Genomic DNA, 27,758 nt, shown 5'->3' with positions numbered 1-27,758 from the left:
AGTTCTGAAATACTTCTTTTTATGGTGAATGTTTGGGGTTACTGGTACACATGAAACACTTATAAACTGCAGAATGTGTTAGTGACTGAAATGCATCCATAAGGTCTTGATATAAGGTGATTTTTTTTTTATTTATTTTTTTTTTTTTTATACACCCGATGTAATCTGAAGCCAATTCTAAACTTTAACTTTCCAGAGCTATAGTTTGGCTCAGTGTCTGTGCCTGTCGAACATTTGAGATCGGGTATGTCCGTGTGTGTTGATGAAACTATTATATCAGAAATACTATTTTTGATGTCATGCATGAGATGTAATGTGGAGCTAAATACATTCAGCTGTTTGATTTTTCAAAAGTCGTCTCCTCAGTGAGTTTCAGTGCAGTCGTCTGCTTTGCCCCCCCCCTAACAGTTTCACCAGCAGCCATCCCATGACGTGAGCCAGTGTTATCTACTCAGTTGAGGCTGAGGATATATTTTACCTGTACACATGGTTTCTGTGTTGAATAAAAGTGAATTGTGCCGTGAATGCCATTTGCTGCCTGTGTGGTGCAGAATCTAGAGTCATTTGTTGATCCTCTTGGACAGAGAAACTTGATACACAGTGTGGTTATGTTGGTTAGAGTTGTTATGTTAAAGGGATGTAAAATGATGGGGTAGTTTGTTTGGGAACCTTTTACACAAGCTTATTAAGTCTTTAGAGACGCTCAATATGGTGGTGGTCATTTAATTCACCAATTAATGAGAAAATTGTTGTTATAGCTCCGATAAGGAAGTATTGATCGATAATTACAACAGCTTCGGTTCTTTTGTGCCTGGGAATGAACCCTGCACAAGAATAATGTCACTATGTTGGAGTTGAATCATGTATCATTCTACAAAGAACTTAAAGCAAGATGAACGATGTTGACCGTGAGAAAATACACTAGTCCTAAAAATTACATTACAATTAAAAAAAAAAAAATAGCCTTATTTGTCCTTTAACATTTTTGCAAGGGTAATGTTATCGATTTCATACTGGTATTGGACATAAGCACAATTATCAGTTATAGCTTTGGTGCTGACGTTCAATGAAGGTGCATCTCTACAATGTTTGCAGGATTTGCACCAAACAGTATTTATGGATGTAGTTTACGACTCTTATCTTATCTTGTGTCATAACTCAAATGTTTGCATTTATGGAATTACATATTGAGCAAATTTAACCAGGCCAAGATATGAAAAACATTAAGACTTACTATTCTAGATATGGCATTTTATTTAGTTATAATCTCAGGTTTAGGTTAGTTTGAGCTTAGAAAAATACGATTTAATTAAATGAGAGAAAAGTGTCCCTTTTATATAATACATGGATACCCACACCCTGTGTAAAGTAAGATGTCTAAGACTCAATAATATAATAACCCTATCAAAGATTACTGCAGCGACATGAGTCGGAAACAGTGCACGTCTTTGCCATACCACCTACTGCATTTGAGGAAGATGTCAGTTTAATTGTGCACAAATCAAATTAGATCAAGGGTCTGCCTCATCAGCAGACGGTGACATTTACATTGTGTCCCGCCTACAAGGCGTGGAATTGTGTCTCCTTTCCAAAAGTATTTTATGGGAGAGAGAGAGAGAGAGAGGGAGCATCACCACTGCATGAGTAACACTGAGCATCGACATTAGCAGCGAAGTAGGCTTCAGTAAAAAACACGCATCCGTTTCAAAGTAGAGCCAGAAAGCATCAGGACATCCTCGGAACAGGCGCCGGGAGACGGGCTGCATCATGACTGCAATGGAGGAGCAGGCAGAGACTTGCTGGATGACTGAATAACATCGGCCGCCTTTTGAGGAACACCGCTGGTACCGACTGTGAGAGCGCGTGAGTTCGCTGCTACTTTAGAATACAGCACGATGTAGTCCGTGCTAATGTCTAATATAACGTTACCGACGTTATCGCGAGTTGTGATTGATTTCGCCAACGTGAAATAACCATAAGGTTGCAACATTGCAGCCGTTGCTGCATCAGTGTGTGTGAGCTCCCCGTGGTTTACCACCGCTTTAGTCCAGCCTGATCGATAACCAGCCAACCGAGCCTTCAACCTTTTGTTTTTGTATTAGTTCATGATAAAAGAAGCGTGTATTGAACGGCGTGAACAGTGACTTCAAACGTCTGTGAGACGAGCCAGCACGGACCGTGCCAACAAACGGCCAATCTTCCAGCATGCAAGCGGATTGTTATCGCGTTTCATGCAAAAAAGACTATATTTGTCTTAATTTAATAATTGTGTCTAAAGGAAAATTGCCGAAGCCGTCCCCCCCCCCCCCCCCCCCCACGAACGGAGCAGTCATCTCTTGATAAACACCGTATATAACCAGAGGGGGCGCCACTCCGCGTATTCAACTAACGTAGGCTAACTATAACTAGCTATCATAAAAGTTAGGCGCCTCACAGGCTAAGCTACATGTGTGAATGTTTTTATTTGAACCAGCCTGGACAGAAAGCTCCCTCACCACATTATAAGAATAGTAAAATGGCGTCAGAAACATCCGGGTCGCGGTAAAAAGTAGCAGTTGGGGGACAGAAAGAAGTTGCGAGTCTTTAGAGACGGAGCTCAGACCACACCGGGGGGATTTCTTTGCAGTTGTTGCTATGCTACCACTGCAGCGCGTGCAGAACAGTTGCTAAGTGGTCTCCGTTAAAGCCTCACAGTACAGCAGCCCAGTAGAACCCAGTCCACCTATATACCAGTCAGATGACAGCATTGTTAAGGATATACAACTGTTTTAATCACGGAACTTTGCATGCATCTTCTATCCTGCACTGAGCCACCAACATATGTCATAACCACACGGGTATAAATTATAGCAATAATTGCAGGTGTGACAGTTCAAGGGGAAGTCAATTTTATTTTATATAGCCCAATATCACAAATTAGCCTCCAGGGCCTTTACAATCTGTACAGGATATGACGCACTGTCCTTCATCTGAGGAGGGATCCATCTGCCAGGACAGACAGACCTGCAACAGATATGTGTACAGAATAGACCAACGCAGTAGAATTACAGTGTGGTCAATCAGGAATAAACAAACATATGGATAGAGTGTAAACATAATGGAGCATATATCAGGGAGGATGTCAAGCAACGCCAAAGAGATCCTGAACTACACAACCCTCTCCTCCACCATGGAGAGGACAGAACACACTAGAGGCGAGAAGCTCAACACATCATTCACACTGAAGGAGAAGGAGACAAGGACATGTACACAAGGCAGAGAGAGAGAGAGAGGAGAGGAGAGGAGAGACTGAATCTCCTGGAGGACAAAGATCCATATCCAAAACATTAGGAAGGTCTGTCTTTAAGTCGCGGGCACACAGTTTTGACAGGTCCTGTCGCTGCAGTGAAAGGATTCAGGACTGCAGGCAATCGCTCACCAAGTACAGTTGAAGTTGACGGACCAGTGGCCAACGGTCCACGTACAGGCTAGTGTCGCCTCAAATATGACAAGAGAGTGATCTGACAGCACGGATGTGACAGTCACAGCAGAAAGCTCGATCTAGTTGATATGAATGGTTTTAGTTCAAGAGCCTTTAAAAGAGTTGTATTTAATAACACAGCTGGAGGTTGAATTGAAAAGACACTTATAGATTGAGCCCCACCTTGTTTGATAATGTAATAATTAATGGTGAAATCAAATTACTTTTTGTAGTGTTTTTGACAATTATTTCCCATTATTTGTAGTATGAAAAATGTAATATGATGTTATTGAGAGCTTGATAAATCATAAATATCAATAGTCCTATGCTACAAAGGAAAACATAGATAACAACATGGCTATAACACTGCTTAACGCTGCATATCTTTAACCGAATGTCAGTGCTGAAAGTGCAGACTAGCAACAGAGAGAAACATCTCCCCATGTTCTTTAATACAAGAACAAACTTCAGAGAGGGCTGAGAGGTCACGTGTGACGTGGTGGGCCGTCTGCTTGACGGTGCGGAGGCGGTGCAGTCGCTCCATCAGATGGCTGGTTGGACTCTGAATTGAATTGGCAGTTTTCACTGCGTGTCATTTGCAGAATCCAACTTAATTTGTTGTTGTTGATCACACATCCATCACTCTGTATCAGTCTGTTAATCTCTCTAATTTGTGACAAATTATGTGGAGAATGCAATGCGAGGATCCTGTGGTTCAAAGCTATTGAGATGAAAGGATTCAGGTCGTGCTTAGTATTTATCGTACGATCTTTGTTCCAACTGTAGGATGTCTTCATCACGAGGAGCCAGCAGCTGTAGTGTAACGATGCTCTGACAGCCGAGTCTGTCGGAGCAAAACCATCCTTGTTTTATGAATGATCAAAGGACAACGGTGTCAGACGTCGGGGCCATTGCTGACGTAAGCTGGCAGGTGAACATATTTATAGAATCAGACAAAAGCTCAGGAAGACGGTGCTGCAGTGTTTAGATGTACTACAACGCTGGTAAACCTCTCTGGAAGATAATCATTCATTCAGGCTGGTTCAGGTTGTTTGGTGATGTTTCAGATTTCTTTTCAAAATGAGCAGCTTTGAGCCGCACAAAGTGTTCTGTATCCTGAATGCAAAGAGACCAGCAAAGTCTTCTTCTTCTTTTACCAACGACTTCCAATCACCAGCCGAGTCTCATTGTAAGTCAGAGCAGAGAGAGAGAGAGCTCATTCTGTTGTCAAAGACCGGCCGCTGCTGCGTTCCTCTTCCTCTTGTATTTCAGAGCAAATAATGAAACAAGTTTAATAAGCGTTGGTGCACCAGCGAACGTAGCCACGGTAATGTGGCTGTTATAATAAGCAGGACATGTCTGTGGGTAAATAATAGTGTGCTCTTGCAATGAGTTAAATTAAACAACAGAGTGAATATGTGATCTACATCAGCGTTGGCATTAAAATGTAATTTCAGAGCCGACGGCCAGACATTTATAATCCTAAATTGTAGCTGTCGCTCCACAGCTTGTGTTTCATGCAGTACATAATGATTTATTTCTGAATTAAATTATTCATTGATCAAATGCAAAATATGAAGAAAGTCAAGGGACACTGTAATACATCTGTGAACCCTGCTTTGTCAAGCACTGTGATAAGTAGTGATATATAACCATTGTGTTGTCTTTCACATATACTTCTAGAGCTCCATCCAGGCTATATAAAACGCACAGAAGGAGAGTTTAACAAACCTGACAGCAATATATCACCTGATATGGTGTTGTACATTACATTTGTCTGCAAGCAAAATTGAGAATTGCGAGTGAGATGAATAATTGGAACAAAACCAAAAAGTAAATTGTCAAAAAAGGTTGTTGAAGAAACAAATGGGATGTAAATATATTTGGCATATTTACTGGAAATAATAAAAGCATACCGAGGGCAACAAAGCACAGCAAACCCAGAGCCCAGTAAGCAGAGCGCTCGACCCAGTCAAGGTCTGTGTGATTGTGTGTGTGTGTGTGTGTGTGTGTGTGTGTGTGTGTGGGTGGTTTTGTAAAACAGTCTTACAGCTTATTGATCCGTTCACTGACAGATTCAGTTCAGAGGAGAGAAAATGCAGAGATGGACCGAACTGAGACTTTGTGCTTTTTAAAGGAAAGCACGGTTTTACTCTGACACGACCGCTGTGTGGGTTTCTGTGTTCACAGGGAAGCTGACTCGGTGGTTTATACAGCCGAGCTGTGAGAGTGACCGACCCCCTCGACACGTCTCCATTAGGTGATGTACAACCTTTAGTTCATATTATTCTGAAGTTAATCAATCAACAGACTGAAAACCCAAAACATGTTTTCCTCTTCTAAATATTTTGACCTACTGTTGGAGTGCAGAGTAAGAAAAACACTGATTTATAACAATGAAATTATACTTGTTTTACATTCTGAACAGGTTTGTTGTCCAACACAATATGTCACAGTGAAGTAAACAGTGTTTTAGAAGTGATTTAAAAACAGGTGTTATCGATCCAAATAATCCAACAACGAAGATGTACAAGAGATAAATCTAATTTCTTCTTTCTTCTGTAGGGCGCTGTGATAAGACAGCCATGCCGCCCCCAGCTGACATCGTGAAAGTTGCTATTGAATGGCCCGGTGCCAATGCTCAGCTTATAGAGATGGACCAGGTCTGTGTTTGTGTAAAACGCGACATTAAACACATCTTCAGTTGGTCTCTAGTAACTCTTCTTCTTCCAACTTCTAACTAGCTGTTAGTGGCTAAACCTTTACAAAGTCATTTCAATTTAATGTCTTTGTAAATTTAATTTGTTTGGAATTTGAAAGCCACGAGTAATAATGAGATGTGTTTTAGTGATTCAGAATACATAACGAATACATAGAATAAATAACCCTTCATGAGTAATACATTTAGGATACGTAATCTTGCTTTTTAAAAGTACGTGCTGTCATTGAAATGTTTTTTTTTTTTCTGTTTGCAGAAAAGACCATTGTCCTCAATAATACGGGAAGTATGTGATGGGTGAGCATTACTCCCACACATTTGAATATTGTCCTTGTATTGATTTGTAATCTGACTTGCTGTTTAATTACCCAATGATGGCATATATTAATAAAATGTTTGCAGGCTTAGGATGTCAGACTAAAAAGGAGTCAGAGAATGGCAGCTGTTAAACCTGTGATGTCCGGTCCGGTCACAGTTGTGTAGACACCAGTTGTGTCCCAGAGATACGATCCAACTGATACCTTATGAACCATTCTTACCCATTACGTCTTTCTTTTATCTCTCATCATGTCTGCTTGTATCATAACACATGATGTTGTGCCTTACTGTTGTCTTTTTTCCTGCTCTTTTGTTGTGTCCTCTAGTGATGAATATTGCACTTTTTTTTTTAATCTCACCCATCCACCTCTTAGCTGTATCTACCCACTGCCTCCCTTTTCCATTTCAAACTGAGAACTCTTTTCACGTTACTGTGAACACCCACTGAATAATTCTCCTCCACAATCTCTCAGTTTTTGCCATTTGTGTAAAATACAAATGCTGGAGGGAGCGATCTGCCTTTCAACAACATTTTGTTCATGCATACTCGGAGTATGCTGCATTAAAACAAGTTACACTGCTTCTTTAGTTGGTATCTAACACTTGAACTGATGAAGTCACCTTCCCTCTCTCCCCTGTCCTCATCCTCAGCTGGTCTTTATCCGGCTCCGAGCAGTTTGCTCTGCGTTATGCTGACGGGCCTCAGCTTTACATCACTGAGCAGGTGAGCTGCACTGTTTTCTTCCTAAGCTTGAGTTGATGGCATTTCAAATTAGTGTTGAATGTGTTGAAAAATTCTTCCTTTATTATCTCATAGAGCCGTGGTGAAATCAAGAACGGGACCATCCTTCGATTAGCCATTTCACCCGTGAGTCAGCTTTGTTTATTCCTGTTCAGTTGTGTTTTAAAGTAGTTTTAAGTTTTAAAGTGAGATACAGTCCGCTATTTGTACAATGAGTAACTGGTGTGTATTCTGGCTCTTATTTTGTAGGGACATAAAAAGGTCTTTATACATGAGCATCAGCAAACTCTACTTCGGTGCAGGCAAACTTTTTGTGTCTCGCAAGTTACGCTTGTCTTTACTCCATAAGCTGACAGAGCGCTGCTTTTAAAAGGATGAAAAGGGTTGATGTGATTTGCCATGGTGGATACCAACCTCAATAATAATGTATGATAATATATTCTTCCTAATCCCACCCTTCCTCCCAAATGCACTGTGAGGTGCACCCACAGTCTCCACCACCAAAACACACACAACAAAGTGCTGCCCCAATGCGCTGTGCACTAATTCGGATTTATAACAACTTGGGTCTTTTTCTTGGCCGACTTCCTGATTCAACTTTGACCTGTCGTATTCAAAGTAGTTTGATTCATGCTTTGTGCCTAAATTTTCTATCAATAGAGCGTTTAATGCTTTAGTCATCAGTTCCTTGCTTGCTTTTTATAGTCATGTAAACATAAAACAACTATTCAGACAAAGGCATGTAATATATATATATATATATATATATATATATATATATATATATATATATATATATATATATATATATATATATATATATATATATATATATATATATATATATATATATATATATATATATATATCATAGTTATTTAACACTCATAGCATATGGAGACAATGCATCAAATACGTGAAACCAACATCATTTGCATGTACCTTTATGTAGGTCTGGTTAAGAATGACCTGATGCAAAGCTTTAAAATCACACTCAAGTAATTCCGTGAATGAGTGGGTGAGGTAAACTGAAAGTGAGTTTTTCTTTGTGTCTGACAGGCTCGCGCTGCTCGTCAGCTCCTGGAGAGGATCCAATCCCACGGTATCGACGCTCGGCTGGAGGCTCTGAAAGAGCTCGCCAAGCTGTCCGCAGACCCAACCTTTGCCGCGGAGTTCATCAATATGGAGGGCATTGGGACGCTGGCACGTCTTGTTGAGAGTGGCACCCAGTGAGCACAAATTGTGTTTTTCTGACAGCAACGATATTTTGTTTTTACTTCTTTATACGTGTGCTATTAGTCCTTGGTAGTTGGACCAGGTCAGATGATGTGAAAAGGCTTCTACTAACTGTTCTTTGCTTCCTTCAGCTTTGGTGAGATGCTGGCCTTCACTCTCACGGCCTTCCTGGAGCTAATGGATCATGGCATTGTGTCCTGGGACCTCATCTCCCTCTCCTTCATCAAACAGGTACCTCCTCCAACAAAAGAGCATTTCATCTGACATTTTAGTTTCACAGAAAGTGAACTGAACAAATCGACACGGTTTTAAATCCCTTTTTTATTCGTAGACTTTTATTTAATTACTTCATAAACCTTTCGTCCTACATGCCGGAAAAGTATGGCTGCAGTTGCCTAGCAACTCCTCACATTATTCCAAGCTCCTTCAGTGTGTCGAGTACGTGACTCTTTGTCTCCTGAAAACTTTCTGAACTCTGATTTTATTTTACGGATAGATTTACGTTTTAATGAGGAAAGGGAACGTGGTGATTTTAATCTCTTAAGGATTACAAACTCCTGTGAAGTGACTCAGTTGGTGACGTTAACGATTCAGAGTCGTCTTCGTGTTGCTCGGTCGTCTCCGTCCTCACTCAGATCGCGGGCTATGTGAACCAGCCGATGGTGGACGTGTCCATCCTGCAGCGCTCTCTAGCCATCCTGGAGAGCATGGTACTCAACAGCCACAGCCTCTACCATCGGGTGGCACAAGAGATCACCGTTGGACAGCTCATCGGGCATCTGCAAGTGTGAGCACACACACACGCACAGGGGCTTCGTGCACTCTGATATGGGGGGGGCAGATGTGTGAGTGTAGCATTGTGGGGTAACTTAGGAAATTAAATATTAGAAATTTGCTACGATATTTGGCCCGTGGCACTTTTTAAAGTGTGAGTTGAGGATGCGTAGATGACCCCTATCAAACACCAAGGCTGAGGTTATTCTATATTGTTCTTGTTGTAAACAAATCCCATTTAAAAAAAAAAAAAAAAATTCTCTCACCCGAGCCCATTGGTTTCTATTGAAGACATAATCCTTAGAAAACAGGTCACATGTACATACTTTCCTAAAACAGCTGGGCACTGTAGTTTTTAGCAAACCTTACTCGATCAGAAGCAAGTAGTGCACTTGTTGAGGACTACTTTCAGCAGCGGATTTATGTACTGCGCTCAGCGTCTCCTCTCCTCACCCCAACATCAGTTAACTTTATGCTCTGACATAAGCAACTGCGATGAGGGCCCGAGCTTGGTTTGTGGGAGGAAAGTGTATGTGAGATTGCTAAACATACCATAAAAAAAATCCCTTGTTAATTGTATTGATGGAACATTTCACGCAGTGCAACATTGTGGCTCTTAAATGCTTTTTGTAATAGTTTCTGGATAACGATGGAGCTCAATGGCACATAGGAAAAAGCTATATTAGACAATACCTGCTACGTTAGTAGGATCCATTCATTGTTAGTTTTGGTCTTTTTATGGTAGTAAATATATTTCCATGGACTTAAATATGTTCAAGATACTCTTAATTTTACTGCTTGTAAATAATATCATACAATTATTGAAAACGGTGTGAAAGAGGGTTCTCTAAACATCCTGCAACCATCCCAAGTATTTGTAGTGATAGTGATAAAAGTGAGAGCATAGTTGTTCTTTAGTTAAAACTCTGTATGGACATTTGTGGAGCACGATGCTTCTAACTGGTTGTTGCAAAACTTGATATTCCTTCAGGTCAAACCAAGAGATCCAAACGTACGCCATCGCCCTCATCAATGCTCTTTTCCTGAAGGCACCAGAAGACAGACGGCAGGTCAGTTCCCTGTATTAGAGAAAAGCACTGAATACGCATAATAGATAGACAAAGCTAGAATACTAATAATGTTCCAGCCTCACACTGCGCTCTGAGAAAGCCACCCATACATAAAAGACTGACATTTATTCATAAGAGTCGCATGTTTTTTTGGTGTCAGAGCTGCAGATATTGTCTCTCCCTGGCTGCTAATGGTGGCAGCAGTGCGTTGGTTACTAAAGCTAATCCCATGAATACGACGTCTGTCTGCCAGCTGTCAGGATTCTGTCTGACAGTCATCGCTGTAATGACACACTCACTCAAAATAGTACTCGCTTTCCTTTTTGAAGTTTTCACATTTGTTACGCTGCAGTTATTCCAGAATAGCTCAGCGAGGTAGACCGACTGAAGGATGACTGACTGCTTGTGACAAATCGACAAAGTGCTTTGATCGGATCCGAGCAGAATGCAGTAATTTAAGATTCATTTAAAGAAATGCTTTATTTATATTTGACTCAAGCATTGCACTCAATGCCAGCCAGTGGTTCGCTATTTCACAAACGTGGCATGAAAAATGATTCGCGTGACATCCAACTATACTAAAATATGACATTAAGTTCCGGTTGATTAAACAGAGTCGGACAGAAAAGAGCCAAATAGACAAAGACTGAAGGAGCGAGTGCTTCTTTGGATGTCTGTCCGGTATGTTCCTCATCACTGTCACAACATTTGTCTGTGCTGCGCTCACCCTGCAGTGATATCTTCTGTCACAGCTCACACGGTGCATGAGCATTCTGCATTGTTTCATCCTTTTTCACACATTGTCACTTGCCCTGTCTCGTATATAATTATGGTTCTCCATGTTGGAATTTGATTTGTATGTATTACTTATATATTTTTTTTTACCATCGAAAAACAAGACTTTAAAGCTTCTATCCTAGACATCCTAGACAATCTCAGCAATTAAATTGGAAGAAAACACAGAGAGTGAGAATTGAAGAGAATACATCCTACATCACAATACAATATCACTTCAATAATATATATTGTTTTACTTTTATAAGTAAATTTAAATACCATACATTTACAACTAACTCACAAGATTTACTTTCATTTGATCAACAAAATAAACAAAACATTGTGGCAGACATCGTTTTTTGTTGGCAAGATCTTTCCAATCATCTGTTTATCAATCCCAATCTTAGACTTTTCCGTATCAGATTTCAGTATCCAACTAAATGCAACTATTTTACAGTGAATTGCAATTAATGTATAAATTAGTAATAATAGTTCATGAAGTGAGAGCTGAAGATATGCAGGAAGAAAAGGACATGGGCCTGTTAAAAGGAGATGACAAATGTCTACAAGTAAAATGTTTGACAAACAGCTACGTTAATGCTGCTCATGCTGGATTCTCTGTCTTTAATAATAAGTCTAAACACTTCGATCAATCACTTTAATTTCACACAAATGTCACACAATAGTAACATCAAGTGGACGAGGCAGTGAGACGTTGTGTGCTTCAGAAACACAACTTTGACTGACTGTGAGAGATGTGTTTGTTTTAGTAGCCTAATTATAAATCAGCACTTTACATTGAATTTAGGGCAAATTGACACTGAAGATATGTATATAGTGGAATATTTATATTCCCAAACTCCAAAAAGGTCCTCAAATCCTGAGTCTTCAAAAAACAAAATCTTCACTCGGTTTTGAAAGTGCTGATGAAAAATGCAGAGTTGGTTTGAAGGCGGAGGGTTCAATGACATTGTGAGAAGAGGAGGGGGATTATGTTTTACTTAATTTCATCGTGGGTTGCATGAGGACGCACAGTATGTCCGGACATTTTTTCCTAGAACATGCAGTCATCTCCTACTGCTGCTGTTGACCACTGGAGGGCAATCTGAGTCAGTTCTTTGAGATAAATGCATCAGAGGGACACGCAGTACTTATTGAATGTGGCTGGCACTGTTGAGCTGATCACTAACAGTACTAAAACCAAGTACATTACAGTGAAGCTACTCTTTAAAATATAGATTTGTTTTATAGTTTTTAAATTAAAAGGAGACTTGTTGAAAATCCTTCTAAAATCATGCAGCAGTGTAGCAGTACAACACCGTTCTAATATGTCATGATCTGATGAGTTGTCTCTCCAGTTTATTTTTACGGTGAAGAAAATCCTTGACAGATTAAGGTTACATGACTAACATCTCCGCTAAGGGAGCTACCAGGACACCACAGTGATTTTCATGCATAAACGGGGGTTTAAAGATCACATTTTCCTCTGTGGGTTGATAGAATTTCACTGCTCTTTAGCTTGTAAAACCCTTTCAAAGCCAGTTGGATGAACCAATAAATGCGTGGTCGTCTGATTCGGCATGTAGGCCATGTGAGGTTTTTTCAAACAGCTAAATGTCGTGACTACTTCTTTTTTGACGTTTTGTTGTTTTATGTTCTTATTTCGTTGCATGCTGTGCCGGTGATGTATCTCTGTATCTCATTGTCCATGTGTGTGCGCTCTTTGTTTCCATCACTGTTACACCCACGTCCCTCCTCCCTCCCTTCAATCTGTAGGAGGAGTATACTAACCCGCTGGAGCAGCACCTCACTGTGAGTACACATCCCTCAGCATCTCCTACCGTCCTCTCCATCCCACTGCCCTTCTCCTGCCTCACTCTCCATCTCTTTCTGTGTCATTGAAAGCCGCTATATAATCCATGCAGCAGCAGACAGACTGTGTTGACAGATTAAAAAATGTTTTACAGAAGGTGTGAAGGGCAAATAGTTATAACCAGTGATGGAAACATAGCTTCAGAGTGTTTCTGCATTTCAGTAGTTGTTTAAAATTCCCATTTGCTGTAGGTAGACTTTGGTAAAGTTACTGCTGTGCACTACTTTGCTGTGTAATAAAGCATCTTCCCTCATCAGCGCTCTGTGTTGGAATAACGTGTCTCTTTACCCTCAGGAAATGGCAAGCACTTTGGCTCAGAAACACCTGCGATCCATCATCCTCAATGTGAGTATCAAATCTGAAGTGAAAGTTTGAAAGTATTTTTCTGCAGTTAACGCTCTGCTTCAGAGGTTATTAAGCTTTCAGACCCAAAACCAGTCTGTCTGTTAAGGAGACCCGTTTGTGCATAAATTGGAGCAAAATATAGAGGCTTTGCTCTTAACTAAATGCTCTTCTTTCATCAGCATGTTATCAGAGGCAATCGACCAATCAAAGCAGAAATGGCACATCAGCTGTATGTGCTGCAGGTGTTGACCTTCAACCTTTTGGAAGAACGAATGATGACCAAAATGGATCCCAATGACCAGGTAAAAATGTAGATGGGGAACTTTCTGTTTGGCAGATCATTGGCTTGTGTGTTTCGATAATGCCATTTATTCTGTTACAATACAACACGTTAAGTGAGGTACAACAAATGCCTTTTAGATGTAAAAGAATATAACAAATCGATCTATCAACAACAACATGGTTAATCAAACTTTGATCGGTGTCTTTAAAGGTTTTAATAATCTCAGTTGGGTTTACACTGAAATTAAGTGTAAAAAGGGGACTAGATAATTAACATAATTAACCTGTCCTTTGAACCTGCATGCACAAAGTGCACTGTGTACATGCGCCACACACGGAAATGTAATTTCCGGTCTATTTTCCCTGAGATTACATTTTTAATTCCAAAAAAAAGTCAAAAATTATTATTATGTGGCTGCTATAATGTTAAAAATTGCTAATTGTTCATAAAAATGTGAATAATGTTGGCTTGCTGTGGTTCAGGCTCAGAGAGACATCATATTTGAGCTGCGAAGGATTGCCTTCGATGGAGAAAATGACCCCACTGGTACAGAGAAGAGAAAGGCCATGTACACCAAGGACTATAAGATGCTGGGCTTCACTGTGAGTCTCCACTATAAACATCAGTTACATCTTTTTAGTTACGTGTTTTAAAACTGCTTTAACATTTCTGTTTTAAATGCAGAACCATGTGAATCCGGCCATGGACTTCACCCAGACTCCCCCGGGAATGCTGGCTTTGGACAACATGCTGTACCTCGCAAAGGTTCACCAGGACACCTACATCAGGGTGGGTTTGGGCCTCGTGCAGGACTTTGCTCATCTCACAGAGGTGCCACATCTAACATGTCTTCTCACTCACGGCAGATTGTGCTGGAGAACAGCAGCCGAGAGGACAAGCACGAATGTCCCTTCGGCCGGTGTGCCATCGAACTCACTCGAATGTTGTGCGAGATTCTCCAGGTTGGAGAATTGCGTAAGTAGATCTGTGTTTGACACGAGGGGAATATGTTGTTCTATAAATCTACAATCTTAAAATGGCTCAGAAATTGTGGTGTGACACTCGTTACTCCAGGCCAGTGTGTGTTTGTGTGTGTGTGTGTGTGTGTGTGTGAGAGAGAGGAAAATGCCTCTCATACTAACTTTTTATTCTCTAATATTTTATTTTGTGTAGCTAATGAGGGCTGCAACGACTACCACCCCATGTTCTTCACTCATGACCGGGCATGGGAGGAGTTCTTCTGTGTCTGCATCCAACTACTTAATAAAACCTGGAAGGAGATGAGAGCCACAGCTGAGGACTTCAATAAGGTCTGAGACTAAAGCGCTCTCACAGTCATCAATAACACAGTCCTATTCGTATATGTATATATGTTTACATTCCCTGCTTTGACCCAACTGTCATTGTGTCATTGCCTCCTAACTCAGAGCGCACAGATATACTGTTTATTCGATTTTTATAGAACTGAACATGTAATAGAATAAAATCCTCTCTACTTGGAAATTGTTCTGCCAAGAACTTTTAGAATTTAAAAAAAGTTGAAGGACCCAAACGAAAGTAATGAATGGATGAGCTGCATAACTAAGAACCCTGGAGGAGGGATTCATACTGTGGTTTGCTCAGTATGAATCTGAGTATGTCGGGCTTCATATTTAAGCTCATTTAGAAACTTCAGTAGCAGCTTTATTCTTCTGCTGTGTGTAAAGTCAGCTTCCCACTGACACAGACAGCTGTAGGTTTATATAATACACGACAATTGTATTCTTAATGCTGTCTGGTTTGATTCCAAGTACTTTTTCCAGATTATCGCATTTAAATCAATTCCTACTCATACAGACATCTATTCAAATGGACATGGAATCTCTTGTTACAGAATACCTGGGACCTCTGTAGGGGGCCCAGATGAGCATGGGTGAAATTCAGGATAGGGTAGTTGGGGGTGGGAGTGGTTAAATGGCCACGGTGGGCGTGGCCTCCAGTACATTACATTCTGTCTGTGTCTCATAAGGCAGCCGTGGTTTTTGCTTTTTTGGCTAGATGGTCAGCAGGTCCCAGTACACCAGGCCACATGTCAGTGATGGGTGGCTTAACATCCCTCTGTAAATGTTTAAATTCAACAATGTCATGCGTCGCCGCTGTGTGTAGTTGTTTGTCAATTTGCGGCACTACTGTACACAACTAAAACAAAAACTGCAGCAGCCATAATTCATGTGGGCTGCGGACGTAACAGTCCCTGTCCCCAAAATAATGTTTTACAATTATCAGTATTTCGTGTTTTATTTGGCTACAACTAATCAAAACTCAGTTTTAGTCTAATTATGAGGAGACCCAGGACAGAATTTGCTCATAATTCTCGACTGTCCCAAATTTTTCGGGACATCTAGTCCCCATAGTTCACTCTATTACAAGTTAAACAATATTTACAATCACTAAACACAATGCAGCTAGATCTGATAACGTTTATCCCATCACCTCTTAATATTTAGGAAGTCTGATATGTTTTTATTCCACCTTTCCTCACTCATTCCGTGCATATGTGCTTCAACCCTGAGCAGGTGATGCAGGTGGTCCGTGAGCAGATCACCAGGGCTCTGGCAATGAAGCCGTCGTCTTTAGACCAGCTGAAGAATAAACTGCGAGGCCTCAACTATTCAGAGATTCTGCGTCTGCGGCAGTCAGAGAGAATGAGCCAGGACGACTTCCAGTCTCCTCCCATCATGTCAGTGTGTAGTAAAGATAAATAATTGTCTAGTATTGTGCACATTTATGCGCGTTTTTCCTTTTGTTGCTCACGCCGTATTTGTCCTCCAGTGAGCTGCGGGAGAGAATTCAGCCAGAGATCTTAGAGCTCATCAAGCAGCAGAGACTCAACCGGCTGTGTGAGGGGAGCTGTTTCCGCAAGCTGGGGAACCGCCGAAGGCAAGGTACGCACAGTATCAATACAATCCCTTTGCTTTCTTTCTGCTGAAGTAGCAGTACTGCTGCTGTTGATTAGCAGCTAAGCACTGTGTTGTTGTGTGTCTCTGCCTCTTTTGTAGAGAAGTTTTGGTTCTGCAGACTCTCACTGAATCACAAAGTGCTGCACTACGGAGACCTCGATGAGTCACCTCAGGGTGAAGTGCCTTTTGAGCTACTCAGCGACAAGAGTGAGATCCATTTATTTCTTCGCGTGGCTCCGTCTCCCATCTCGTGAACTTTTTATTACACACATGATGACACATTCACGAGCAGACCACACTGTGTCTGTCAGTAGGCTGACCTTAATAAACGTCTCTTCATGTTCCTCTCAGTCCCAGTCTCTGACATCAAATCTGTGGTGACCGGGAAGGACTGCCCTCATATGAAAGAGAAAAGTGCTCTGAAACAAAACAAGGTATTAGTTTAGTTTGTTTTTCACTGTCATTCTAGTCACATGGCTGTTCTTTCATTCCTTGCCGTCACTGAGTGTGTTGTTTGTCCTCATGTTTGCGTCTCTCAGGAGGTGCTGGAGTTAGCCTTCTCCGTCCTCTATGATCCCGATGAGACGCTCAATTTTGTTGCACCGAACAAGTATGAGGTGAGCTCAGCAACAGTGAGGCTTAAAGCTACATGATTCAATATTCATTTTAGCAATGGGTCGAATGTGTTTTAACAGGAGCATTTAGCAGTTGACGAGCCATATATTTTCCTTAGGAGTTGGTGGAGATCAAAACAGAGTTAAAAAGGAGCCGGAGGACAGAGTAAATATTGGAGAAACATTAATCAGGCGGCCAGAAACACAACTCCAAATAGATTATTATGTTTTAATGTAAAAGGCAACTGCTAACATTATTGCTATTACCAGTTTACCTGGTTATAATATGTCTGTGTGGCCAAAAATAATATCAATACTGCTGCTTTCACTATATAGCTTAGACCTGGCATTATTTGTGTAATTTTTAAATATTGCGGTTATCATCAATATCGGTATATCAGTCAAAACCATGCAACTTTAATTTCAAACGTGTACCATATTCGCATTAAATCTGGATGTCCAAATCAACAAACTAACCTACAACTTGTTGACGTGCACAGCAGCGTGAACCGACTGACGCACTGTTCTCATGCATGTTCCTCTGTGTGGTGTTTTCGGGGCAGTACTGCATCTGGACTGACGGGCTGTGCGCGTTGCTGGGCAGAGAGATGGGCAGCGACCTGACTCGCAGTGACCTCGATACTCTCATCAGTATGGAGATGAAGCTCCGCCTCCTCGACCTTGAGAACATCACCATCCCAGAAGCCCCGCCCCCCGTGCCGAAGGAGCCTAGCTCTTATAACTTCACCTACAACTACAGCTGAGATGTGTGTGTGTGTGTGTGAGTTTGCGGTGCATGTGTGTGTTTGTCAAGGATGATTATCTTTTGATGAATTTAGCTGCAGATGTTTGCACCTGGAGAGGTTACTTTGAACACTTATTTTATTTTTTTACATTTCAGAACCCTGGAGACTTTTCTCTGTCCATGTTTGTGATGCTGTATGGTTCGTCTAATAGAGGAAATGTGTTTATAGCTTCACAGGGAGGTCCAAGGTCAGGGTCCACTACAGAGCAGTGACTCCTGTGAGTGAATCTCATTTATCAGTGCAGTCTCCAGGCAACGCATCCCCCTTCTTTGCTATTTAAAGGTATAAAGCTGCCTAAAAAGTGTGCCTGATGGGGAGTACAGATCTGCAAATTAGTCTTTAATGGAGTAGATTTAAGTCAGATTGTGGTTTAACTGGTCAATCAAATAGTGCACTTGAAGTGACTACCATTCCAGTGGTAATACCTTCGATTCGGTCTATCCCTCCATATGACGGACGTATGATGTAACGTCACACAGAGTAGAGTGAGTGGGCCGAGAGTTTACACACACGCACACTCACACACACACTCCTGAAATGACATTCAGCCAGTGTCTCGCTCAAAGTCACTTTAGCGGGAGGGTTAGTTGATGTCAGGAGGTATTGAACATGACGTTTCTGGTGAAAGGACGGTCTCCCTAATCAGAACACCATCCTTCTGTCATCGTGAAGATATTTGACCAGCAGTTCAGTATTAAAAAGAAAATGTGCTAAAATTCAGTTCTAAAGAGAACTAGAAGCACAATTTGAAAAATCTACTTATACAACAGATAAGGTCGAAGGGTAATAACTGTTTGTTACTTTTATTATGTTTATCATGCTGGGACGCAAAAGCCTAGGGCTGCAACTAACAATTATGTTCATGAATTGATCATTTGATCCATGAAATAACATAAATTAGTGGAAAATAATAATCACAATTCCCTAGAAATTCAGTTCTCAAGGTAATATAAATGTTGTTTTGTCTGACTAATGTTCCAAAAACCCAACTAAATCAGTTTGCAAAATATAACTAGCAAATAATTATACATGAGAAGGTGGATCCTGTTAATTTTTGCCTTTTTCTTAAAAAAACGTGTAAACCAATAAGTGTTTGTCAGAATCTTTGCAGATGAATTGCCTGTCCATCAACTAATCAATTAATGCACTAATCGTTTAACAAAAAATGCACAAAAGTGTTCCTGACAGCATATGAATTGCTTTCAGCTTCTGTTCACTCAACACTCATGCTGCTTCAGATCGTTTGACTCACTTCTCTCCTCAGACATCTTTTCATAGCCGGTTAAACAGTGCGAGTTAGATATACGTATCCCGTTGAATGGAAACTGTTTAAGCATGTTGTGTGAAGACACCATTGCCGGCTTTATGCGTCTGTGAGTGTGTATTTGTGTGTGCAGATTTGAAGTGTAGTGTAAATTGTTTATGTTGAGAGATGGAAGGTATAATCTCAATATTTCATTCAAATCCAACGCTTTAAAAAACATGAATGACCCTTTTTTTGTTGAGTTATAGTCACTGCATTGCCTTATCAGTCAAAGTTACCTTATATTTTTGGTAAAAGTAGCATTTATAAGCAGTACATGAATATAACACTTTATACTATAATGTGTGTTAGTTCATGTTTTTGTTATTATGACTTCTCCTATGAAGCATTCACTACAGATGAGTAAACATTAAATTAATGTTTGATAACTTTAAAACAGTTGAAATAAATTATAATCATATATCTTCAATATATGTTAACATATAGTAGATTGTTACAGTATAACAATTTTACAGTGTTTTTACAACTATGTTATACTGTGTTATTAAACACTGATTAACTGCTAATACACTAGTTATAGATGCTTCATAGGAGGAGTGACAGTTGTTTTTATAAACCACTAATTCATTGTTTATACACTGCTTATAAATGCTAAGTTAGGTTTGTGTTACCATGTTTGGTAAGATTATAGTGACAAGTTGGTGTTTCTTTCCAGTTAAAAAAAACCTGCCTGACATACCAACAGTGTTTGATGCCCCTTGTGTTTGAATTAATCAGCAGTTTTGAGGCTTGATTCCGGACTTTTTTTGGCACGCTGCACAGGCAAGCGGGACTAAAGAGCAGCTCTGTTGGCCTGTTTTAGAAACACGACCCTGCCATGAATGGAAGCAGGTCAAAGCCAGCTGAGTGAGATGGCTGTGGGCATCAGGAACATCTAGTGCTGCTCATGTATCGTATGAGCAGACCGTATTCTGTGCTTTGTATGCGGTGATATAAATGATAGTGCTGTCGCTTGATGTTGTTTTCTTATTTCGGTTTGTGTATTTGATTCACTTTAGTCACTTAATGTCCTGTCTAAACCAGTACTAATCACTACTGTCACTTGTTGATGCAGAATAGAATTATATTTTTGTAAATGATTGTACAATCTTGTCAGCTGTGAAGAGAATGGGTATCGAACCAACAGCATCGCTCTGTACAACACATCCAACATGCCCATAACTGTGGAAGGACAGTCACACTAAAACAAATACAAAGTCACAACCACGTTTTCAAACTACAAGCACCTCATATTGTTTAGGAATGACACCCACTCCAGCACCCAATGATGATGTCAGTGTTCATGTATCTTATAATGCTAATCGAAATAATGAAAAATGCCATTACTGTTGATGATGTTCGTGAAAAGGAATATATTTTATGTTAGTTGTTTTCAAATAATGTTTCTGTTGTTTGGTTTTTAACCAATGTTGGAGGTTGTAAAGGTTCCCTGTGGAGTTTTAGACTTCTAGTAGTGCTGTGGAGCGCTCTTTCTCTGAGTGGGTCCCTGTTCTGTATGTCTAACGCACGCAAACGAGGACGCACTTGTGGTACAAATTCCTGCCAATGGTTTTACGTCACACTACTACACTGATCAACAGGTGGCGGTAATTCACCAAGAAATTCTGCAATGCTCCAGAAAAGGCAGTGTAGATGAATTCTGCACGCTATTAAAGATGGATGTTAACAATACTAGATGTAAAAATACTCAAACAATCATTTTGCAAATGTTTTATGGCACGCTTATTAGACCTCAAGGACACACACTAGTGTTGGTGAGCAACACTGAATGTAAACAAAACAAAACTCCACAGGGCCCCTTTTACTGCTCAAAAAGGGTTATTTTATATTCCAGTAAGTTGTCGAACTGCAGCTAAAATATATCAATAATGACAAAGTACTGCAGTGAGTAAAGGATTGTTGCATTGGATGTACTAACAGTATGAATTGGTACTCTTTTACATGACTTGCTAAACTATTTATTTCCACTTGCTAGTGATCGTAAAGAATGACATGTTTGTTAAGAAATGACAACATAAAGTCAAAATATGGTTTACATATAGATCGTTGTATGTATATACAGTATTGTGTTGCCTTATTGAAGAAAATGTATCATGTTTTGTGTGAATAAATACAGAGTCTAACTAGATTAGATGAGACATCTTTATTGTCCACTCACATGGAACTTTGTCTAAGGTTCAAAATTACTTTTTTACTGACAATATTTTCTTCTACCTTTTTAGCTAAACCTGGAATTATTCAACCACATCAATTAAGATATATTCATATATATTTATATTATATAAAGAAGAAGCCTTTGACAGTGTGTTGTAAAAAAAAAAAGTAGTATAAGAATTATTCAGATATTTTACTTTAAGTTTTCCCTGTGTCGTTTCAGACCTCCAGTAGCGCGTTTTTCATTATCCAGGTCCCCGTTTTGCTCGTCTCGTGCACGCGAGCGATGGCACGCGCGCTGCAGTGACCCAATACTCGCATGGTGTGCCTCTATTCCCTTGGTCTGCAGGTGGAGGTAATACGCCAAGATATGCAACGAAGCGCCATCAACGGCAGAGAAGAAGAAAACTGCAAGCCCGTCAGCATGGATGTAAACAGTGCAGGATTTAAAATACTTCAAAATCGACTTTGCAAATGTGTTATTAGGACGGAAATGCAACAACATATTCGTCAGAGCTCAAAGAAACTCACAGTGCATGTTGGTGAGTAACTCTAAATGTAAACATTACTTTTTTATTTAGAAGAAAACTCAACAGGACCCTTTTGAATATGGGTGTCAATACCTCATTGCAAATAAAGGTTTATGTTACTTCAGAAGTATTAGCAGATATCAAAGGTATCAAAACAATGTAAGCCCTCGTTATGGAGACAGAAGGGGCCCTGTCATTGTTAGATGCACTTCATATAAGGGGATTATTTGACTGATGAATTATAAGTAAAAAAAATATTTTAGTGTTGTAGTTGGAGCTATTTTTTTATCTACATTTGGAATTTGTTTTCTGTAGGCTAAAGCAGTATCTCACATTTATAAGCTTACTTGTATAATTTAAGCTGTCTAATACATGTAGTGCAGTAAAAGTAGCCTACATATTAGCCTCTGAAATTTAGTGGAGTCAAAGTATAAAGTAGCATAAAATGGAAGAACAAACATGTATGTTATGTTCAGTACTTGATTAAATGTACTGAGTTACTTTCAACCACTTAGTATAACATGTGATTGTTATGACTTACTGTATGTTTTAGGCAGGGGTATAAAGCTAAAGGACGAATACACCAACAATTACAATTCAATTGTATCAGTTGTGCAAATCAGGACACTTTTACCTACTGCACTGGAAAGAGTTTTGTTTGCTGTAATTGTGTTAATCAAGTTAAACTCACGTTATTAGGAGCAGTCTGACTGAGACAAATCAATTGATATTTGTATTATTATAATCTTTTGGGAACAAAATTCCCTGTGTTACTGCTCATCAAGGAAACACTTGATTTGACTATACTTTCACCTGTCTGAAGCCTTCACTCAGTTCCAGGTCTTACTCAGTAGGGAACACGGGTGTCAGATGAGCTTATTCCTACTGTGGAGCAGCAGCAGCTGCATACTGATATGCAGGGAGTTGTCGCTGCAGATGAATCTCTAATATGTGACTTTGAGTTTGGTTTACACGCAAGAAAACAGACATAAACAGTAACATTGTATAAATGAAAAAGATTTTATTGAATAATAGCTCAAAATAGAATTTAACACAATTACTTTTAGATCACTTTTATGCTTAAAGAAGGCGTGGGTTGTTAGGCGCGGAATCAGGATGAGCATACTGTATTATGTACTGCGAGATGTACAACCCAGTCCAAGGTACTGAAAGCTAAGCAAAAGGGTTGTTTACATCGATGCAAGAATTTCATTCAGTATCAGACTCGAGACAGAGTTTCATCTACTCGGAGAAAGAATGGTTCAGTCTGTGGAACATGTAGACAGGAAACATGACAAATACCCTGCAGGTCTGAGCCGCTCTCCTCTGCAGGTCTCTGTCCCTGGATTGAATCAGGTTGTCTTTAGTTTCGGTCCAGTGGTCATCGGCAGCTCAGACTCATTTGTTTCTCCTGTGTTCACTCACTGTGCTGCAGGAGTATGATTGTCCAACTTTATTTTTCCTGGTTAGGGTTCAGGCGTTCTTTACAACACATAATAACACACAAACAATGTCAATATATACTTTATACTGCATATAAAATAAATACAAATCTCTTTCTGCACCACCGCTCTGATCTGTGACTGATGATCTTTTCTAGCTGTTATTCACAAAGTGTAGGCTATATTTGACATTTTGTGTCAGTGTTTGTTGTCTGGATTTGAATGTGCAAAAACATAATTATCTCAGCAGTCCTGATGTTAAAGCAGTTCCTCACTTTGCTTGGTCTAAGGTGCCTTGTTTCCTTCTGTCTTTTGATTGATGATCGGAGTGTCAGGACTTTCGATTTCCTGGAGGATGGTACTGTGGTGTTTTCCTTGCTCATTGTCCCAGCCCTGGCCTGCCAGCAGCAGCAGTATGATTGCGAGCAAAAGTAGTGTGACTACTGTGGAGGTCAGCTCTGGGCTTAGCTGCAGGCTGAGCTGAGGCTCTGGGACATCCTTCGTCCTGAATGAAACGCACTGAGGCTTTCTGCTCTTTCCTGATCTCCTGCTGTCATGCGTGGTGCCCTCACTAATCCCTAAATGTAGACACACTCTATAAAATGTCTCTGCCTGCAGGTGGGTCAGGTTGAAGCTCTGAGTACCAGCCAGGATGCGTGTGGTGTATGTGGGCGTGTGTGCGTTTGAGTATATGGCTTGCCAGGATAGACGAGTTGAAGGGAGGTTGCGCACGCTCTGCCAGGACAGGATAGCATTGTGTTGTCCAACGTCCCTCACCTCCAACCTGGCATCTTCGCTGAATAACTGATATCCCTTCTTATTAGCAGCCACCCCCCTCTTTCTTTTCTTCTCTCTGCCATGCACACCCACGGTAACGCTGCGTGTATCTGCTCCCAGTGCATTCTCAGCTACACAGGTATACAACCCTGCCTCGCTGGAGGTGACCTTGTTCATTTCCAGAGTTCCCTCAGGCAATAGCCTGTAGTGTTTAGAGGGATTACAGGGAGTATCATCTTGAGGCTGGCTGTGAGAGACGCCGGATGTGTGGTTGAATCCCTCAGAGGCTGCCAGGCTGTGGCAGGGAGCCGGAGCTGGTACACCTTTGGATGCATGGCTCGGTGCAGGACCAAGTCTCAGCCCAGAGGGAGTCACCCAGTACAGTTCAGGCTGTGGATCCGCAAGAGCTCGGCAGTGCAAGACCAGTTTTCCTCCTTCTCTCACCCCAACGTAGGAAGGGAGGGAGCTGGTAGGGATCATGGGGAGACATGAGGCCGACATCTCCCTGGAGGACACCTCTCTCACTCTGCGAGCTCTCAGCTCTGCAGGTTCGGAGCACAGCGTGGCCTGGGGCTGGATGAAACGCACCATTCGAGGTGTATGTCTCTCTGTTTGTGCGTCTTCACTGTGATGGGGAGAGGCCTCCTGAGCGGCCCAGTGAAACAGACAGTCACAGCGCAGTGGGTTGGAGTGTAAGCTGACCTCCTGAAGACTCGGCAGGGAGAGCATGATGTGCTGGTGCAGTGCGCTCAGAGAGTTGGAGTTGAGCATTAGACTCTCCAGCCTGCTCAGCTGGAGGAAAGCCTGAGGATGAATGTAGGACAGTCGCGGGTTGTTGGTGATCTCGAGCTTCGTTAGCTCCGGAAGGTTTTCCAGGGCGGCTCTCTCAATGGACACCAGCTCCTCCATGTTGTTCAGGCCGAGCTCCTTCAGGTGGACCATATCTCGGAAGTCCCCTGTCTCGATGAGTTTGATGCGGTTCTTGTTGAGGTCGAGGAACTTCAATCCTGGCACTCTCATCAGGGCCTGAGTGGGAACCTTTGTCAGCAGGTTATCGTAGAAGGAGAGGCTTTCTAGGCCATCCAACCCTTCCAGTGCTTTTTCAGCCAAGCCTCTCAGACCCATACCACCAAGAACAAGACTCCGGAGGGATTTCAGGGCCAGGAAGCCCCGCTCAGGCAGGGCCTCCACAGGGTTTCCCCCAAGCATGAGAACTTCCAAGCGGGGCAAAGCCCTGAACCACCGAGGGTCAACAGTGGTGAGTCTGTTGTTGTTGATATGCAGACGCAGTAGAGAGTCCAGACCGGTGAAGGCTCCAGGTGCTATCGAGTGTAAGTTGTTGTGACTGAGGAAGAGCTCCTGCAAAGCTGGAAGTGAGGAGAAGGAGGCCTCAGGGAGCCGACTGAGATGGTTTTCCTCCAGGTGTAAAGACAGTAGAGAGGGCAGGGAGGAGCTCTGAGCTATTGTCTTGACACGACTGAAGCGATTCTGGGAAAGGTCAAGATCGGTGAGGTTGGCGAGTCCGTGCAGCACCGCAGTGTTGAGCTCAGACAGAAGGTTACTTTGCAGGCGCAGGGTGTGTGTGTTCGGGGGTATGGGTAAGGGGAGCTTGGTCAAGAGCAGGTCGTTGCAGTCCACAGTGGGAGCTTCATGGTAGACAGAATCAGGGGAGAACCACGGCTTGATCTGACACACACACCGCACCGGGCAGGTGACGTGCCATGGTAGCGCATGAGGGAGCGAGCCCACAACGCCTGGCACACATACACCAACCAACACACAGAGGAGACACTGCGACTGTAGAAACACTAAAGTCGGCCTCATAATCCTTGCAGGTCACAGGAGCTGATTCAGACAAGGTGGGGAAGAGTTTGTTGTTAGGATGCGAGAGGAATCATTTGGACAAGAAATGTATGTGAAGTCTTGTTATTAACAGTTTCAAGATGTGTGTGGCAACTGTAAAAGGTAGACCAGAAGGGTCAGTGTCGTCATTCATACAATCTAAACCGATTGAAGAGCGATACAATTGTTAACATTCTACAACAGAGTCAGACACAACCAAAAAGCTGAAATGTGCATGTTGACTTTGTAGCCACAGACTTTAGTTTCTGTGTGGTAGAACAGGGACTGCACAATGGATGTAGCTGGATGACGGCCTTTGTTCTCACACCATCGATCTCACATCCTGGCCACAGGTGGAGGACTCATGGCTCCCAGCGCGGTGGCTCACTGTTTTGTCAGAAACACAAGAAGAGAAAAAGAGAGAAATGAAAATGATCAAACCAAAATCAGCTGTTTGCTATAGTATAGTTTGCTATTAAATACAAAACACATTTCTAAGCAGTATACCTCATCAGTTCCTACTGTAAACTAAATCTGTCTGCAATCGAAATGCAATAGATGTCTTGGCAAGGTCACATGACGTTTTCAAGGATGTAGTTTGCAGAAATGCTGTGCAGCCGAGAAGAGCAAGTGAGAAGTGAAGGAAAGAAGATGGATGACCCCAGGGTTTCTTTCAGCCCAAAGGAAAAAAGAGCAAAAAAAGAGACAGCGTCTGTGTCAGAGTAACAGCTATCAACCTGTTCTTGACAGCAGGTTAATTTACAGACTACATGGAAGTCAGGATATACTTTACACAATAAAGTATGTACAGGCTAAAAGGTTACGTGTTTGTTATTGTGCATTAAGTAACATCCAATAAACAGCAGTATTTTTTATTTCATTAAATCTACATTAATTGTTTATTGGACATCTTTGGGGGCAGCGAGAACATGTAAACACCTTGTCACGTTGTTATGTTGTTCCAGCAGACATAGAGCAACATCATTCATATGGAGTAATTTTTCTGTCCAGTGTTCACTCTGCTTTCAGCTCTATAACTACTTCTGAGAAGAACATCTGGCACTGTAGCTCCTAAATGCTCTACTATGTTTAATAGCTAGTTGCTCATTTTGATTGTCTGCTGTTTGGTGCTGGATAGGTAGTGTTTGGAGGGTCTTCGCTGAAAACAGAGAAACTATGCTGATAAGAGGGTGAATCCGTCACAGAGAGGCTTTCACTTTGAGAAGGTTCAAGACTATTGAAACGGAAGATAAACTATTTTCTATTTTTTATTTTTATTTTGTCATATCCGGCTTGTGCACAATTGTGACCAATAAAAATAAAACATTTGTTGTTTTTTGCAGCCCCTCCTCTTTCACTGTGTACAGCCACTTCACCATGCTAACTTTTGTCTCTCAGCCAAATCCATCTTGGTTGCTCGTACTTTATCAATTTTAAATAAATACTCCTCTGTGTTTATCATCTACGCTAACCATTTACATAAATTAGTACAAGCACACCAATGTAATCGGGTGAAAGTCACCAGATGACACAGTCACTCATTACACCACAACACTGGTGCATTGCACAGAGGAACAGAGGCCTACTTTCTGCTAGCTGCTTTTAATGTAAGTTAAGATAAAACATCATGGCAAAACAAAGCAGTTTGTTTAATTTTGTCCCAAATAGACGCTGTGAGGAGCAGGAGACTCCTTTCAGATGTCATTTGGATGGAAACTGGAATCGGGGCATCA

General features: G+C 41.3%; 2 protein-coding genes across 2 annotated transcripts; one reads left to right on the top strand and one right to left on the bottom strand.

Moving 5' to 3' along the window:
• Nucleotides 1–669: 669 nt before the first annotated feature.
• Nucleotides 670–21,408, top strand: LOC142970678 (engulfment and cell motility protein 2). Its single transcript, XM_076111073.1, has 23 exons — nucleotides 670–1,863; nucleotides 5,651–5,720; nucleotides 6,026–6,123; nucleotides 6,436–6,476; nucleotides 7,149–7,221; nucleotides 7,315–7,365; nucleotides 8,299–8,468; nucleotides 8,607–8,706; nucleotides 9,111–9,262; nucleotides 10,241–10,319; nucleotides 12,873–12,908; nucleotides 13,264–13,314; nucleotides 13,494–13,616; nucleotides 14,080–14,199; nucleotides 14,282–14,386; nucleotides 14,464–14,572; nucleotides 14,771–14,907; nucleotides 16,153–16,316; nucleotides 16,409–16,521; nucleotides 16,636–16,743; nucleotides 16,888–16,970; nucleotides 17,076–17,153; nucleotides 17,714–21,408. The coding sequence occupies exons 3-23, from the start codon at nucleotides 6,046–6,048 to the stop codon at nucleotides 17,912–17,914; spliced, it is 2,172 nt and encodes a 723-aa protein (XP_075967188.1). The 5' UTR covers nucleotides 670–1,863; nucleotides 5,651–5,720; nucleotides 6,026–6,045; the 3' UTR covers nucleotides 17,915–21,408.
• Nucleotides 21,409–23,691: 2,283 nt separating this feature from the next.
• LOC142970676 (leucine-rich repeat neuronal protein 2-like) lies at nucleotides 23,692–26,007 on the bottom strand. Its single transcript, XM_076111071.1, has one exon. The coding sequence runs from the start codon at nucleotides 26,005–26,007 to the stop codon at nucleotides 23,692–23,694; it is 2,316 nt and encodes a 771-aa protein (XP_075967186.1).
• Nucleotides 26,008–27,758: the final 1,751 nt, after the last annotated feature.

The sequence above is a fragment of the Anarhichas minor genome, unplaced genomic scaffold, assembly GCF_050575085.1.
Source record: "Anarhichas minor isolate MPS153535 unplaced genomic scaffold, ASM5057508v1 ptg000043l, whole genome shotgun sequence".
Classification (NCBI taxonomy): domain Eukaryota; kingdom Metazoa; phylum Chordata; class Actinopteri; order Perciformes; family Anarhichadidae; genus Anarhichas; species Anarhichas minor.
The sequence above is the reverse complement of the archived record's forward strand: the minus strand, read 5'-3'. Positions and strand labels throughout refer to the sequence as shown.

What these genes read in the sequence shown, in the direction of transcription:
- LOC142970678 (XM_076111073.1), top strand. Translation starts at nt 6,046, where the DNA reads ATGCCGCCCCCAGCTGACATCGTGAAAGTTGCTATTGAATGGCCCGGT. An exon ending in CTTGTTGAGAGTGGCACCCA is followed by an intron (nt 8,469 to 8,606) that starts GTGAGCACAAAT and finishes TGCTTCCTTCAG; the next exon opens with CTTTGGTGAGATGCTGGCCT. An exon ending in CGCTGGAGCAGCACCTCACT is followed by an intron (nt 12,909 to 13,263) that starts GTGAGTACACAT and finishes CTTTACCCTCAG; the next exon opens with GAAATGGCAAGCACTTTGGC.
- LOC142970676 (XM_076111071.1), bottom strand. Translation starts at nt 26,007, where the DNA reads ATGAGGCCGACTTTAGTGTTTCTACAGTCGCAGTGTCTCCTCTGTGTG.